Source organism: Sinocyclocheilus anshuiensis, unplaced genomic scaffold (genome assembly GCF_001515605.1).
Source record: "Sinocyclocheilus anshuiensis isolate Anshui unplaced genomic scaffold, SAMN03320099.WGS_v1.1 scaffold1341, whole genome shotgun sequence".
In the NCBI taxonomy this organism is placed as follows: domain Eukaryota; kingdom Metazoa; phylum Chordata; class Actinopteri; order Cypriniformes; family Cyprinidae; genus Sinocyclocheilus; species Sinocyclocheilus anshuiensis.
In genome coordinates this window covers 754,957-771,633 of record NW_015553274.1, presented here as the reverse complement: position 1 = coordinate 771,633, position 16,677 = coordinate 754,957, and the positions used below count along the sequence as shown (strand labels likewise).

Below are 16,677 nucleotides of genomic sequence, written 5' to 3'. Positions count from 1 at the left end.
GAAAAGAATGAAGAGGCTAAAAGAATGAAGAGGCTAAAAGAATGTAAAGGCGGGATAAAAGGACCAAACTGCATGCTGGCGCTATTTGCATTATCGTTGCGGAATGTTTTTTTTTTTTTTTTCCATTTCTTGAGCTCTCCTGTATTGTGAGCCGGAGAACAGCATCTCTGCTTTTTAATGCACATTTTCCTGGCATCCGTTTTTCTGGAAACTTCATCTAAGGACAGCATATTGCAAAAAAAGGCACTCCAGACTTAAACTCAAATGATTTTAATAAAACAGAACAGCATTTAAAACTTACTCATATTCATAATTTGTCAGCACAAGCAGTGGAAATTCTGAGTTGGCTAGACTTGGGAAGGCTAATGGAAAGAACCTGGACTTTTTGTAACGGCAAACTTTCACACTTCAGTTTTAACTGGATTTTTGAATTTTGACTTTGCTGTTTTATTTAATTGTAGAATATGGTTGTTTTGAATACAGACAGACTAAATTAAATCTTAAAGAGGCTGTAGACTGTCCCGGAAGGAAATGGAGAGTAAGCCTATCAATTCATTTTTGGACAAATTAACAAACCTTTTTGCTCACCATGAAAAGCAAGAACTCCAAACACTGACTGAGGAAAGTCAAGATGTGACTTCTTTTCATTATTTGACTGAGAAAGGAGAGGTTAATGATAAAAAAAATAGTGTTCAAAGGCAGGATGGTTTCGATGATCAAGTGGATGCTTTTGATATAATTGTTAAGACTTCACAAACAAATGCTGAGGAAGACAGAACAAAGGACCATGTCAACAGATCAGAGCATCAGAATGTTAATGAAATTGATTTTTCTTCAGAAAAGGAGGAAGTGGATTTGCACCTGAATGTTGACCACCAAAGAGATAAGTACAATAAAACATCAGCAGCATGCCAGACTGACCAGGATGTAACAGATGGTCAAGCTGACACACCGTCTAAATCACTTAGCGAGGTCTCAGCCTGTGACAGTGCTAAAAGACTGGACAAACAACTTGATAACCCAGCACTCTGTACAGTGGATATTACTGTTTTCAGAGAAGAATCTTCAGACAATGAGCAACAGTTTGTATCAAAAAGCAATGATAAGGATATGAGCAAAAACAGACTCAAGCAGGGCATATCTAGAAATGAGACCATTGTTATGGAATCTGGTATAAGCAATGAGAAGCTGTTTGGTGTTGTGCTGCAGAATGAGAAAGAAGAAGACCACACTGAGGAAACCAGCAGCAGCAGCAAAGAAACAATGACGATTGTCAGAGAGAACACTGAGGAAGAACCATTGAAAGACAGAGTCTGTCAGGATGTCCTCACAGACATTCAAAGTACAAATATTCCATCTGACAGAAATAATCTGGCTGATTTTTTAATAACAAAGTCTTTGAAGTCATCCACAAATAACAATAATTACTTTTCAGTGCAAATTCAGCAGGAAGTATCTGCTGCTGAGAGCAAAATAGAGCCTGATGGAAATCTTCAAAACTCTGCAGATGTTCCAAAGGTAACCAAAGCTGGTGTAAATGAGCACACTCTGACTAACCACAACCAGGCATCCACAAACATGGACTTTCAGACCACTTTAACATATTGTGAAGTTGAAGATCTTTCTGCAGAATCATCTGTTGATATTGAAAAGATCCAAACGAGAGATGAGACTGCAGTTGGTCAAGCTACATGCAATGGAAGCAGCACAGAATCAGACAGCAATTTTGTGGAGGTCCATCCACCTACCACAAGCCAGAAGAACCAAATGAAACATTCTGAGACTGGAGGAGAGATTTCAGAAGGTTCTGACCTCTGTGACACTGAAGAACACAGTTCATCTGACCTAAATAAAAAGAATAATTTGGAGCCTGAACTGTTATCTTCAGACATCCAGCTGGAGGAACAGGTGGTAAAAGGAGAAATTAATAAAGAGAACGAAGAAGAAATAATACAAGAAGAGACCATGTTAGATACAGATTCATCTTCCACTGAGAAGACCACAACAGGCCAAACCCCTAAATCTGTAAAAGAAAACCCGCTCCAACTGTCGTCCCTCTTCACCGGGCTGCTCAGCCCCAAGAAAGAAGCCCTTGAGGAAAAAGACACTCCAGAGCAACCCCAAAGCCCTGCCAAAAGAGGACTTTTTACCGATCAGTCTAACAAGAAAGAAGTCAAGGGAGACTTCGTAGAACAGCTTACCCAATTCCTCAGCAAGGGGGAAGGAAAGAGAAAGCAAGAGAGCATGACAAGCCCCCCACTGTCTCCAATCAGTCAGGATCCTGCAGAAAATCCAGAGAAAACTGTAGAGGAGCCAGCCAATACCCAGTCTGAGGAAACAAACAAATCTACAAATGCGGAGACGGCCCTAGGTGCATTGAAGTCTTTCTTCACAGTTAAATCTGCCAAGAAAGACACTTCAAATCGCATGGACCTGGACACTGTAAAGAGGAAGATCAACAAGGACAAAGACGTCCTCAAAGCCTTCTTTGATAGGAGGAGCTCAAGCAAGTCTCCAGACAACAAAGAAACTACTGATTCCAAAGTATGAAGTGAACAGATGATTGCATTTATTGGTAGCATCTCAGTATCAATACATGTGAAAAGTCTTATTTTATGTGCACCTACAAAATGTAATCATTTTATTTTTATTTTAGTTCTTTTATTTTAATAGGTCCTTTAACTTCAACGGTGCAATGCACAGGCTGAGGTGAGTGAGGAGCACACCCCAAAGCGACTTCAGACTGTTTGGCCTCCACCGAAACCCAAATACGAAGAGGAAAAGATTGGTCTAAAATACACTGAAGCTGGTAAGGGCTTATTGAATAATCAGAAACAACAGCAGTAAGTGTAAATGTTTGCTCCGATTCCATATTTGCAACACTGTCCAAACAAATTCCGATACACCTCCACCCAAAATGTGTTCCTAAAAGGCAGTTCTACAGATGAAATAACTCAATGTCACATTATTTGTTACTTGTAAGACTATATGTTTTCTCAGCAATGCATTTACTAATTTTGCGCCATTGAAAATTACATAAATGTGTGCATTCAATACTATATAGTTTTATAATCACCCCTTACTGACAGTTCCATTGCCTGTACTACAGTGTCTTATAGATTTAAAGGGTGTGGAGTCCACAGCCACACCTAAGCACACACAGTCAGAGTGGTGTTGTCATATGTCTTGGTATGATTATACTTGAGGAAATAAGTTCTCTTGACAGTTTTTCCCATGGTTCTCTAGACAAGGCAGTGATCATCCCTATATAACAGTCCCACCACTGCCATCTATTGGAAATTTTACGTCTGCAATATTTGATGGATATCCAATTCTTCGTCCCATATACAATAGAGTAAGATCGCTTTTCGGCAAGGATGCATTAAATTGATCAAAATTGGCAAATAATACAATAATGTTACAAAAGATTTATACTTCAAATAAATGCTGTTATTTTGAACTTTCTATTCATCAAAGAATAGTGAAAAATGATGCATCACTTGTTGTATTCCTCAACTGTAAGTCTGTCAATTTAAAAATCTATCACTATTTCCATAAAAATATTAAGCAGCACAACTGTTTGCAATATTTATAATAAGAAGAAATGCTTCTTGAGCACTAAAATCAGCATAGAATGATTTCTGAAGGATCCTGTGACACTGAAGACTGCTGAAAATTCAGCTTTGCCATCTCAGAAATAAATTACATTTTAAAATATATTAAAATAGAAAACATTTTTTTAGTTGTAATAGTATTTCACGGCATTACTGTTTTTGATCAAATGTAGCCTTGGTAAACATAAGAGATGTCTTTCAAATTAAAAAACTTTTGAACAGTATAGTGTATACGTACATATTATTCCATATCTTTATATATATTATGGCATAGAGATCTGTTTTATAGGGTTTCTGGCACTATTTAATGGTTTTTGTGATACATTTAGTCACAATGTCTTTGTTTTATGTTCTCAGAGCATCAGGCAGCGCTTCTGCAGCTAAAAAGAGAATGTAATGAAGGGGTGGAGAAGTTACAGGTGAGAAGCTCACGAAAACAAACGTGTATGGGAATATTTTACTAATAGCATCAAGAATTTGAATTTTCAAGAATTTGAGTGTTTCTACAATTTGTGATTTTAAAGCATAGTATTCTGCTTATTGAAAATAGTTATGCTTTGTTTCCTTTTGAGAATAACATTTCACAAAAATAGTTTTTTTAGGTTTAACATAAATAGCAAATATATTGCGCCCTCTGCTAGCATATAACTGTGTATGCATACATTTACATTATATTTAGCAGACACTTATATTATACATTTTCTATCAGTTCATGCATTCTCTGGGGGGAAAAAAATGTTTATATACTATATGTTGTGGCTTGGACTTTTTAATGCAGGCCGACTTCAAACTTGAGCTCTTCCGGTTACAAAAGAAGAACGAAGAGGATCTGTCCAGACTAGGATCAACCATTGCCAGCTTACAAAGAGAGAGAGACAAAGAGAGAGGCAGAGATCACAGAGATGTTGCTGTGTCCACTGACGACAACATCAAGCCACGGGCCTTCTGCTCTGTGTGTATTCAGACAGAAAGAGAGACCAAGGAAGATGCCAAGGAAGCCCAGAGCAGGAGTTTTGACCCCCTGCCTAAAAATGTTGACCTCAACTCAACAAAAATCTTTACTGGCAAACAAAAGACAGTTCCTCCTTCAGCTCCTCCACCTGTATCGCTTCAGTTACAGATGGATAGCAACAATACTCCACCTCCTCCTCCTCCTCTTCCTCCTCCTCCTCCTCCTCCTCCTCCTCTTCCAACAAGCCCTTGTACTCCTAATGTACCTCCACTTCCTGCTCAGCCACTAGATAGGCCAGGAAGTGTGCCTCCTCCACCACCTCCACCAATGACAGGATGTGGTCTGCCACCACCCGTCCTCCACTCTGTCCCCCCTCCCCCTCCTCCTGGAGTTGGTATCTTCCCCAGTAAAGCAGCAGACAATCCTCCTCGCAAGCCGTCAATGGAGCCAGTATGTCCAATGAAACCACTGTACTGGACACGAATACAGATTCAAGATCACAGGTATTTCTTATCACCTTGACTCGTATTTTAATTGACGCCGGTCAATAACATAGCAGTTCGTTTTCTTTAACTGTGCTTTTTTTTATTGTTTAATATATTTTAATTTATTTATCAAGAGCTTATCAAACCTTTATAAAAACCTTATCAAAAGAATGAAATTCTTGAAACTTTTATTAGTTAATTTTATGTCTTATTCAACTTACAATATCTACTTCACTGCAGAGGCATGGTGCGATCAACATGCAGAAGCATAAAAAAATTATATGTTCAAGAAGGCCCCCATGACGGTCTGTCAAAATAAATAAATCTGAAAATATCAGATACATATTTAAAGTAGATTTTTAAAAGAATTTTCCTTTTCTTTATCATTGTCACACTTATATGTCATTGACCCAAACACAAATATGTAAATTGTATTATTATAAACTGAATACAGGTCAAATTAGACGCTTCTGGTCTTTCATCACTTGCATTGCTTTAAGACAAAGTGCTCAGCCACTGACACAATCTGTATTCATTTAGTGTTATTAATACAATATTATAGTGTTTTTTTATATTTTGAATTAGCGTTTATTTTTATATCTTCAGTTTTAATTTTAATGTTATTTTTAGAAGTGTTGGTATTTGCTTTTGTCATTTATAAGTTTTTAAAAATATTTCTACAGTATATAGCTTCAATTTTCTTTTATTTCAGTTTTAGTAATTTTTTACTTCAATGTAAACTTATTTTATTTCAGTTAGTTGCCAAGAAGACATTTTCATTTTTTTAAAGTTTCGTAAGTTTAAGTTTTTCATCTAATATTTATATTTTATTTTATTTCAGCTTTATTTCAATTAGCAAAACTTAATTTTAAAAGTTTTAGTTAACAATAACAACACTTGACACAATGCGCTTTTAAATAGCAAATAACTGCTCTAAACTAAATATAAAACCTTAAAAAAAAACATCATCCCACTCTACCTGTATTCCATATAAACATTTCCATTGTTCTTAACATTCCTCAAACACACAATGTCCACAAGTGACGCTGACATTTTCAACTCTCCCTCGTCAGACCTCATGGGAAGTTTAAGACCGACTGCTGCAGGCATTTGTCTGCATGAGGAGCCAGCCACAGGCCGAGCGGCAGTCTTTCCAGGACCTCTAGTGGTGGTGTGAATTTCTGTGGCATTCGGCTCCCCGGCCACCTCTGTGCTGTTGCAATGTTATTTGACTCCTCATGAAAGCTTTCTGCTCTCTCCGTGAGCAGTTTGTCAGGCCAAAGGCGAACCCAGTCAAGCTTAGCTGTGCGCCATCATCCTGGCTCCTTAATTATTTTTATGGGAGAGAAAATTTTGCAAATCAGATTACTCACTTTGAGCCCCTGTTGATTTTCCTTTTCCTGCTTTTAGGCATGGTTACCCAGCAACAGTAAATAGCTCATGTAACTTTGGTTTTTACAGATGTCAGTTTTGGTCATGGCCTTTTCTGTGACTTTGAAGTGTGAAGATTCAGTCGCAATAAGCTTTAAACTGAGCAGAAACTGTTGCGAATGCCAAATATTTGAAAAACATAAAATCTCTTGTCATCTGTTTGTCTTTTCTAAGGAACAATATGCTATGGAGTTCCCTGGAAGAGCCAGAGATAATAAACACCAATGAGTTTGCGGAACTGTTTGCTAAAGCCACATCGCCCACCAAAAGAAAGCCCCTATCCGAAGCCTATGAGAAGAAAACCAAAGCCAGGAAGGTACCGCTCTTGCCTGAAGATGAGAAAAATTATTATTACATAGATATTTATATCGCAAATGCGAGGTTGTGGTTTGATTTAACTAATCAAAAAGAAATTCACATGCACTTTAAGTCGCTTTGGATAAAAGTGTCTGCCAAAATTCACAAATGTAATGTATTGCTCAATAGGTTTAGAAATTACAGATTTGAGAAGTGTCCACTAGGTGGAGCAGTTTCCAACACTTCCGAATTATAAATTACTTGAACACTAGCATACCTGATGCATTCATTCAGTCACCTCTGATAATTACAATTAATTGTTTCTATAAACAAAAACGTCATTTATCAGGTGCTGTCACTTGATAGAATCTGCAAATTTTTATATAAATGCTTATGTGTAATTTCAGGATCCCACAAATGCCTTTGAAATTGACATAATTATATAGGAAATGGGAATAATTTGAAATAAATTAACCTGTTTATGAAATGTGATCATGCCATTGTTACCTTTGGCCGGCGGTTTTTATAATGGAAGTTTGGAATTTCCCAAAGGTTCTTTTGTTTTTCATTCATTCCACTTTTTTATAATACAAGCATGAGTCTTTGCGACCTAATGTTTGAATGGTAGCGTAAGCAGACTGCACTTAACTTCTGATCTAAAGTGAAATGTGAAGTGAAATGCTATTCTGTGCTGGGGTTTGTCTTGTGAATGTGAATTTTTTTTAAACTTTTTTAGGTCATTAAATTACTGGATGGCAAGCGCTCTCAGGCCGTGGGCATCCTAATCTCAAGTCTCCATCTGGAGATGAAGGACATCCAGCAAGGTAAATCACACTGAACAGCCTCATATATGCTGAGAAATACTCGACCACCAGCTCAGCAGAGTGTCATTTTATTCTATCCAGACTCATTTTTTCTCCACTAATAAAAAAACAGACATGTTAAAATGATACATATTTGTGTGGCCTGGATAGCGAAAGGCAAGCTAAGACATGATGTTGAAATAATTCTGTATATAGAGACATATCTCGTGATTGGCTCCAGCTCTTATTAAGGATAAATTGGCTGTATGTTCATTAAATAAACTTGTCTTGTGGTTTACCACTAGAAATGTTCTTTGGGTTCTCCACATTATGGTGTGTACATTAGTCCTACTTACTAAACGTATACTTTTCACATTGACAATCTTGAAGTCATCACAGCTTGGCTTAACGGAGTCAAGACAGGCAGATGTTTTTGATGACTTTAGTAAATTGAGCAGTGAATTCCTACAGGGAATAAAGCTCTCAAATACATATTTAGCGACTTTTAAATTCGCATATCACATCCATAGCTTGGCTTAACGGAGTCAAGACAGGCAGATGTTTTTGATGACTTTAGTAAATTGAGCAGTGAATTCCTACAGGGAAAAAAGCTCTCAAATACATATTTAGCGACTTTTAAATTCGCATATCACATCCATGACATGCACATGTCTAAGAACTAATCAGTCTTCTTGTCTAGAGGCTAATACTTCTTCCTTACACAGCTGTTTTGACTCTGGACAATTCTGTGGTTGACATGGATGCTATTGAAGCCCTGTATGAAAATGTAAGTACCCTGCCACACTGGAAATTTACTTATGTACAGGCCCATGCTGAATCCCAGCCTCCAAAACAGTAGTTTTGTACAGAATTTGAATATCCATCTTTCGCAAAGTTCTGCATATCCTGCACCCCTTTCTCTATTTTTCTTTTAAAAATAGCAAAAATGGAGGATATGATGAGGTTCTTACAATAAAAGTGAATGAGGCCATTGTTTGAAGGATTTAAAAGCAGAAACGTGGAGATTATAATTTTATATAAAGCACACTAATTATTCTTGTGTATCCATTTTTACAGTCTTTTTAGGGTTTATGGTGCATGTTGTCATGGTGACAAAGTTGTAAAATTGTAAAGAATCTTGCACTGAAAAGGTTAGAAGGCAACTAAATGGAGCTTGTAATTAACCAAACATATTCTTTGAAATATGTTTGATGACATATTTACTGTATTTAACCATTTTACTGTATTTAAATCCATTCCACTCACTTTTCTCAACAAAATCACTCCAGAAAATGCACATAAAGTCTGCAGATTCTGTATCACCCTGCTTTTCGCTGTAGTTCCAGTTCCAATGTAACTAAATAATTGATAGTTCCTGTGTGGTTTCATAAGTTTATGTGCGTATCATTGGTCAGTTGTCATATGAATGCATCTGTTCTGTTTCTCCCAGAGAGCTCAGCCTGAGGAGTTAGAGAAGATTAAGAAACACTATGAAACCTCAGACGAGGAGCAGGTCAAACTACTGGACAAGCCTGAACAGTGAGATATTCCAGAAACACACCAGATAACTCACTTTTTCATGCAACTTGCGACTAGTGATACATTGGTTGCCACTTACAAGGGCACTTTTTGCAATGTATACTTCTCTAAGGTTCCTTCATTTGAGGGCAGACGAAGACAGAGTAGTGTTTTCAACACTACGCACTTTAGGTTGACAGATGTTCATTGCTTTTCCTTGACAGGTTCCTGTATGAACTCTCCCAGATCCCTGAGTTCTCCAGTCGAGTTCACTGTTTAATTTTTCAGTCGAAGTTCACTGACGCTGTAGCCTCCATACAGCGCAAGACTGAGATTATTCTCCAGGTCTGCAAGGTACAAAGGCACTTTTCAAAGGAGTCAGACTTCAGATATTATCAAACATTTGATAAAGTACAAATGCTGGCATTCTTAACAGTCAAAAAGCAGCCCTTCAGGCAGCTGCCGTTTATTCAAGTGAGGTCTAAGTGCATGCTTTGTCTCCAACATCTCCATTATGGCGAGCGATAAATCCACAAATACATGTTAATGTGTTTTAGTATCTGTTGGAGAAAGACAGTATGAGGGAGGTGATGGGACTGGTGCTTGCTCTGGGAAACTACATGAATGGAGGCAGCAGAGCTCGAGGACAGGCCGACGGCTTCGGGCTTGAGATACTTCCCAAGCTTAAAGACGTCAAGAGCAGGGTAACATTTTTCTCCATTTCATGAGCCCATGTTTGACACTGAAGGCCCTAGCCGCACACAAACACGCTGAGGTTTGATAAAGCCTCAATTTGTTTTTTCGGTTTGCTAGTGGTTTGTACAGGATGATGCACGTTTTTGTCATAATTCTCTATAAATCTACAGGAAAACCACATGAGTTTCTTGGACTACATTGTTTCCTACTGTCTGCATCACCTTGATAAGGTAAAGCATGAACATGTAATTCTTCACATGCAATGTTTTATTTTGCACAGTGCTGGTCACATTATTTTCAGGGTCAATGACATGACTCATTTTTCTATTAATTAATTCATTATTTATTTTCTGTTCATTTATTCAGTGATACATGAAAAAAATCTTTCAGTTTCATTCAATTTTTTCTTAAAAATGTTATTAAAGGTTTTTGAAACTTACATGAATATCAATTTATAATGTTACAAACGATTTCTATTTCAAATAAATGCTGTTCTTTTGAACTTTCTATTTTTCAAAGAATCCTGGAAAAAAATAAGTATCATTCCACAATATTCCACAATAATATTAAGCAGCACAACTTTTCAACATTGATAATAATAATAAATGCTTCTTGATCTCAATCAAATCAGCATATTAGAATGATTTCTGAAGGATCGTGTGACACTGAAGACTGGAGTAATGGCTGCTGAAAATTCAGCTTTACCATCACAGGAACAAATTACATTTTAAAATATATGAAAATAAAAACAATTATTTTAAGTTATAATAATATTTCACAATATTACTGTTTCTACAGTATTTTTGATCAAATAAATCCAGCCTTGGTGAGCATAAGAGACTTCTTTTAAAAACATAAAAAATATCTTACCAACCCCAAACTTTTAAATGCTGTACATTTCTAAAAACTTGATACATGTGTTTTCATCTAGATTTTTAAGTCTTCTCTTTATTATGTCACTGACCCTTACATCTCTTTTCAGAATGCTGGGACAGAAAAGAGCATCTTTCCTTTGCCCGAACCTCAAGATGTTTTCCTTTCCTCTCAAGTGATGTTTGATGACCTCTCAAAGGACCCGAGGAAGCTGAACAGAGACCTGACAGGTAAGAATGACCAAAAGCACTCTCAAGGGCTTCAGAAATGATTTTAGCATGCCACTGATTTACTATAGCTTCAAAAGAAGCAAGATTACATGGGTTTGGGTGGATGAATGACTACAATCCTGCAACATGGCTCCAGCTCAATCCTGAGGACTTTACAGCATCTGTTAGCAACAACTCATTATTAAATGACATTAGATCAGGTGGAATATACGGACATGTTTGCGTATGTACATCATGTGCAGGCACAGATGCAGAGACTAAGTGGAGTCTGTGTGATTTTGCCCTGGCGCCTTTTAGATATGACTTTAATCCTGCCCATCAGATGCTTCTGGCATTGTGTGATTCTTTAACTCCGTCAGAGGGGCCAAAGACTACAGTGCTTTGGCGCTTCTGTAATCTGAGAGAGGAGCAGCTTATCGCCGGTGGGATGGGCTTTATCTGTACAGAGATGCACTGCCGTTCTTGTGCTACACTGTATCAGTCCGAGTTCAGTGTGGCCCTGCAGATGTGTGTCAGAGATTCTTTTCTTTACCTCTCAACAAGCCTTTCTTATCGGGCGACGGAGAGACTGCCAAATCTGGCCCATCGCGCTCTCCCTTTTTTTCCCTGCTGTTTGAACTCCCCTCATGACTGCGAGAGAATCATGTCTTTGTTTTTTTGTTTTTTGTGCTGTGTTTGTTCGATTTTTGGTGTCTTGGGTGCATTACTTACAGCCCCACTGAGGTTTTGGCTGCTCAAGGTGACCGCATTTGTCTGTGATGTTATTCTGTGGAGCAAGAAAGTGCTGCACTAATCAAATTAGTCACTGTGTGCCTACACAAAAAGGGAATGTCCCTGTGATTTTATTTTCCAGAGACAATTATGACAACATTGTGAAGCACATCTAATGCTCTCAGTCTCCACAGCTGATTCATCTGGTTTGCGTTTGAGAAATTTTTTGATCTCTTTGTGATTGTGGTTTGGCTCACCACAGTGCACTGTTGAGAATACCTGAATGTAGCTACGAGCCGCCATGGAGGAAACTGTATAAGGACCTAATCAAGCTAGACTGTAATTAATTGATATTTCTTGTAGAAATGCTGTGGGAAAGATACACGACTTCTTCATCATTGCCAGCTGTGTTCACAGTTTACACAAATGCTTAATGAAAACAGTAGTGTGTGTAGCCTTATCTGGAGTGAGATGCAGATGGAGCGTGTCCAACAGTCCTGGGTTCCCATCAGGGTGTATTATGACTGGGGCAGGAGACTGGCTCCTCTGATCCTCTGATTGGACGGTGAACAAACTGAGATCTTACCCAGAGAAAAAGACATTTGATAACTTCTGATTCTGTCACAGGTGGAGCTTCAGCTCTATTGTGTGTTCTTGTTCATTGGTTAGAGGCGGTATGTTAGGAACAAGTGCAAACAAAAAGGGTTTAAAGGGATAGTATATAACTATTCTTATTTGTTTATAACGCAAGGAAAATAAAGCAATTACTCTAATTAGCTTGTCACAGTTTCATAGACAGTACAATATCAAACATACCTACAGTAGAATGCTGTCGCTCAACTTGTTTTTAGACTTTGGAAATTCCCTCATGTTGCACATTTTCACATTAACTGCTCATAATCAAAATCAGTTTACTGTAATCATTGTTTTTACAGATGTAATCGGCATAATTCACTGCGGTGATGTCATAATTAAGGCACTAACAGAATTTGCTTTATCAGCCGAAAGCTATTTCATTCCATCTGCAAGTAATCAGTGATGTTTTAATGGCTTTGATGACAGTAGCTGTGATTTTATATGGCTTGATAAAACCATCTTAAGCTGAAGCCTGAAATGAAGACGTTTTTGTTTTATCCAGCTGTATTTACTCAACATGCAAGTGAAAGATATAACACCAACATGTCAGAAAACAATTGAAAAATAAAAAACCAGAATCACTGTGTTGGAAAACTTTTTCTCCTTCAACCACTGTGTGGTCAGTTTTGCTGTGTGCTTTGGTTCATTGTTATGTTGGAAGGTAAACCTTCTTCCCACTGACAACTTTCTGGCAGAGGGCAGCAGATTTTCCTCAAGAATTTGACGGTATTTTGCCCCATCCATTTTTCCTTCTATTTAATATACATTACATTTCATGTACATTTATATTACATTTAATGTAATATAAATGTACACTTTATTTTAAATCACCTAGTGAGAAGGCATCTGCAAATAACATAATATTTTAGAAATTCTACTTGCTCAATAATAGCATTTATTCTTCAAGATCTGGGTTATTGGAAAAAAAAAGTAAGCGCTCATGGTGGTCTAACAGAAAAAAAATCTGTTTATTTTTGGTTAAAATATTGCGTTAAAGTTAGTGTAAGCTTTGTTTTACAATGAATTACTTTTTCAAATTGGACCTGGTTGGGGACTTTACTCTAACCCAATGTTATTGTTTTTGTCTCGTACAGTTTGTGAAAAGGATGTCCTAACTGTGTGTACCAACTCATCTCATGAGCACATACATCCCTTCAAGGAGAAAATGGAATTTTTCAGTGCCAATGGTGAGCTATGCTAAGATGCATGAGATTAGCCTCCATTACCTTATTCTTCTGCAAGTAATCAGTGATGTTTTAATGGCTTTGATGACAGTAGCTGTGATTTTATATGGCTTGATAAAACCATCTTAAGCTGAAGTTGCTGAAGCTGGTTGATTCCTGGTAAAAAAAAAAAAAAAAGCACTCCAAATTGTGGCAAGAGTGACAAACATGACCACATACATTATATTTAAAATATGTTTTTATTAAAATTTGTATTGGTTTCACCAATAATATATTTTATTTGATCAAAAATACAGTAAAAATATATTATTATTAATAATAATAATATATTAATTTTAATATATTTTAAAAAATTAATATATTCATGTGATGGCAAATTTTTGTCTCGTACAGTTTGTGAAAAGGATGTCCTAACTGTGTGTACCAACTCATCTCATGAGCACATACATCCCTTCAAGGAGAAAATGGAATTTTTCAGTGCCAATGGTGAGCTATGCTAAGATGCATGAGATTAGCCTCCATTACCTTTTACAAGAGGATCTGTAGTTTTTAAGTCTTCTATTCTTCAATCCCTCTCATCTACCCTGTTCAGATATGAAGTCTAGTTGGTCTCTGAGGCGACCTGCCTCTCTAGATGATTGATGGAAAGAGTACAAAAGTTTGCTGAGATTGTATACAGGATTGTTTTGTTTTGCAGATCATAGAGGCAGATATATGGAGATACAAACTTGCTGTCATTTACTACAGTACAGCTGGACAAGACAACACTAGCTGTAGTGAACTAGACAAATAATATTTATTCTGTTTGTAGTTTATGTATATATTTATATACATGTTTATGTTATGTACATAGCACCAAAGCTTTTCCTTTCCTCACTACAATCTCTGCTACACAGATAAGACGGCACACATCCTGCAGTCATGAAGAATATCTGCCATGTGCCCTTTTGGGGACCTGATAAGTGTCTGGTCAGGTTCAGAAGACAGACACAGAGATAGGAATCAGGGAGACTTTGGCAATGGAGGAGACTTCTTAGTAAAGGAGTTTCGACATTGTCTTTGAGGCCCTTGTAGAAAGGCTATGAATAATATGACAATAATGCTGTTTGTAGTATGACTGACAGAGCAGTGCATTATCGCTGTTAAAGAGGTAAAATGAAGATCCTAAAGTAATAGAAGAGATATTGGCTCTTGATATTGACTGTGGTACTGGTTATGATATAATCTAAACACAAATGTCCTAATTGGCTAATTGCTGATATACATTTTTCATTTTACAGCACAAACAGAGCTAATTACTGTGGAACTTCAAGTGATATCGGCACGTAAAAGGTAGCACATCACTCTTGTTCCAAATATTACAAAAAATGCAAACTTCATAAACATTTTTGACATTATCTCCAGCTTTGCCCCATGTCTTTCCTTCCTCAGCTTCTCTGACCTAGTGGAGTACTTTGGACTGAAGCCACGTTCCGGAGAGCAAGAGATTGTGCCTGGCCATGTTTTCACACTTTGGTTTGAATTCTGCAATGATTTCAAGATCAGATGGAAGAGAGAGAACAAGGTCATATCCAAACAGAGGTGAGACGTTAATAGCATCTTGAGAATCTATAGCATCATAATGTGTGCTTTACAACTGCTCTGACCAACCGCACAGTGTGATAACCTAGTTAATGGTAACTTCTTCACTGGCGGTTGTTGTTTTTAGTGAATTTCAGCATTAAAACATTTGAAACATTACATTACGGTTACATAAAATACAATCTGTGCTCTTTTTGACTTCAGAATCAAAGAGGCCCAACATTCAGTGCGCAACATGACAGCAGAGAAGAAGACTGAGACCAGACAGGCACATGCGAATGGACTGGTAAGAGTCTGCCTTCATCCTTCCTTGCTGAGGTGTGGGTGGCAGATAGATAAGTGGTTCAAACACTAGTGACTATTGTACTTTAATGAATCAGGTTTTTAAAATCTTTCTGACTCTTATTAAAGGAATAGTTCACCCACAAAATTAAATATTGCTGAAAATGTACTCACCCTCAGGCCATCCAAGAAGTAGATGAGTTTCTTCATCAGAACAGATTTGGAGAGCTTTATCATTACATCACTTGCTCACCAGTGGATCCTCTGCAGTGAATGGGTGCCGTCAGAATGAGAGTTTAGGCAGCTGATAAAAACATCACAATAATCCACATGACTCCAGTCTATTCATTAATGTCCTGTGAAGTGAAATGCAGCGTAAGTAATGAGTAAGAAACAAATCCATCATTAAGACTGTCGCTTCCGACCATAATCCATAAAGTTAAAAGTTAAAACGCCTTAATATTTAATTTGTTTATTACAGACAGCTTTTCACTTCACAAGACTTTAATTGATGGACTGGAGTCATGTTGATTACTTGTGGATTATTGGGAAGTTTTTATCAGCTGTTTAGACTCTCATTCTGCTGGCACCCATTCACTGCAGAGGATCCATTGGTGAGCAAGATGCAATGATAAACTTCTTCAAATCTGTAGAAACACGGTCAAGTACAACTTGGATGGCCTGGTTCAGTAAATTTTCAGAAAATGTTCATTTTGGGGTGAACTAATCCCTTATACTACAAAATGCACGCACAGCTAAATGGGACTTCATAATGATGCATGTTTCTGCATATTTCAGAAAGAGAGATTGCGTCTTAAAGAAGCAAGTCTGACCACCAGCTAACCCCCTCTGCCATTTCCAAAGAGGACCAGATACGTTTATATTTAAGACCCAGGCACTTGCATTATTGGCAGGGTCAGAATGAAGTGCACCTGCTTGTGTGGCACTTTTCCACCAGATTGCAAGTTAGAGGATGACAGTCTTTCAGTGTAGTGGATCCTGTGTATAAACCAACAACAAATCACTCACCAAAAATACCTTTGACCATGTTTCAGATATGAATGTTCAAAATGAGAAACATTTAAGAAATGTTTATATTGCAAGTTAGCTCGATCTGTTCTGGGATTTTCACCAGTCTAAACAATTAAGGGTTGAAAAAAGCAATCTCGATATTTGACTTGGAAAAGGCAGTAACTTTATTTTGTACGAGTAACAAAGTTGAGTAACTTTTATGGTCATTAAATCAATACAGAATATTACAAAACAAAGATAATGTACATGTGAAAAAATAATATTAAACTACCCTATCAGTTTTATTTTGATAAACATCACGTTTTTATTGATGACAGTTATGTTGCTTCACATCTTATTGCCATTTAATCAC

The 16,677-nt window shown here is 37.3% G+C and overlaps 1 protein-coding gene across 1 annotated transcript; it reads left to right on the top strand.

The window, feature by feature from the left end:
- Positions 1 to 531: 531 nt before the first annotated feature.
- LOC107668196 (formin-like) lies at positions 532 to 16,312 on the top strand. Its single transcript, XM_016459988.1, has 18 exons — positions 532 to 1,342; positions 1,436 to 2,544; positions 2,704 to 2,809; positions 3,972 to 4,033; positions 4,393 to 5,069; positions 6,657 to 6,798; positions 7,516 to 7,603; positions 8,308 to 8,369; positions 9,033 to 9,121; positions 9,325 to 9,454; positions 9,658 to 9,804; positions 9,967 to 10,026; positions 10,779 to 10,899; positions 13,341 to 13,433; positions 14,711 to 14,762; positions 14,862 to 15,011; positions 15,216 to 15,297; positions 16,092 to 16,312. Exons 1-18 carry the CDS (start codon positions 532 to 534, stop codon positions 16,134 to 16,136), a joined length of 4,026 nt encoding a protein of 1,341 aa, XP_016315474.1. The 3' UTR covers positions 16,137 to 16,312.
- Positions 16,313 to 16,677: the final 365 nt, after the last annotated feature.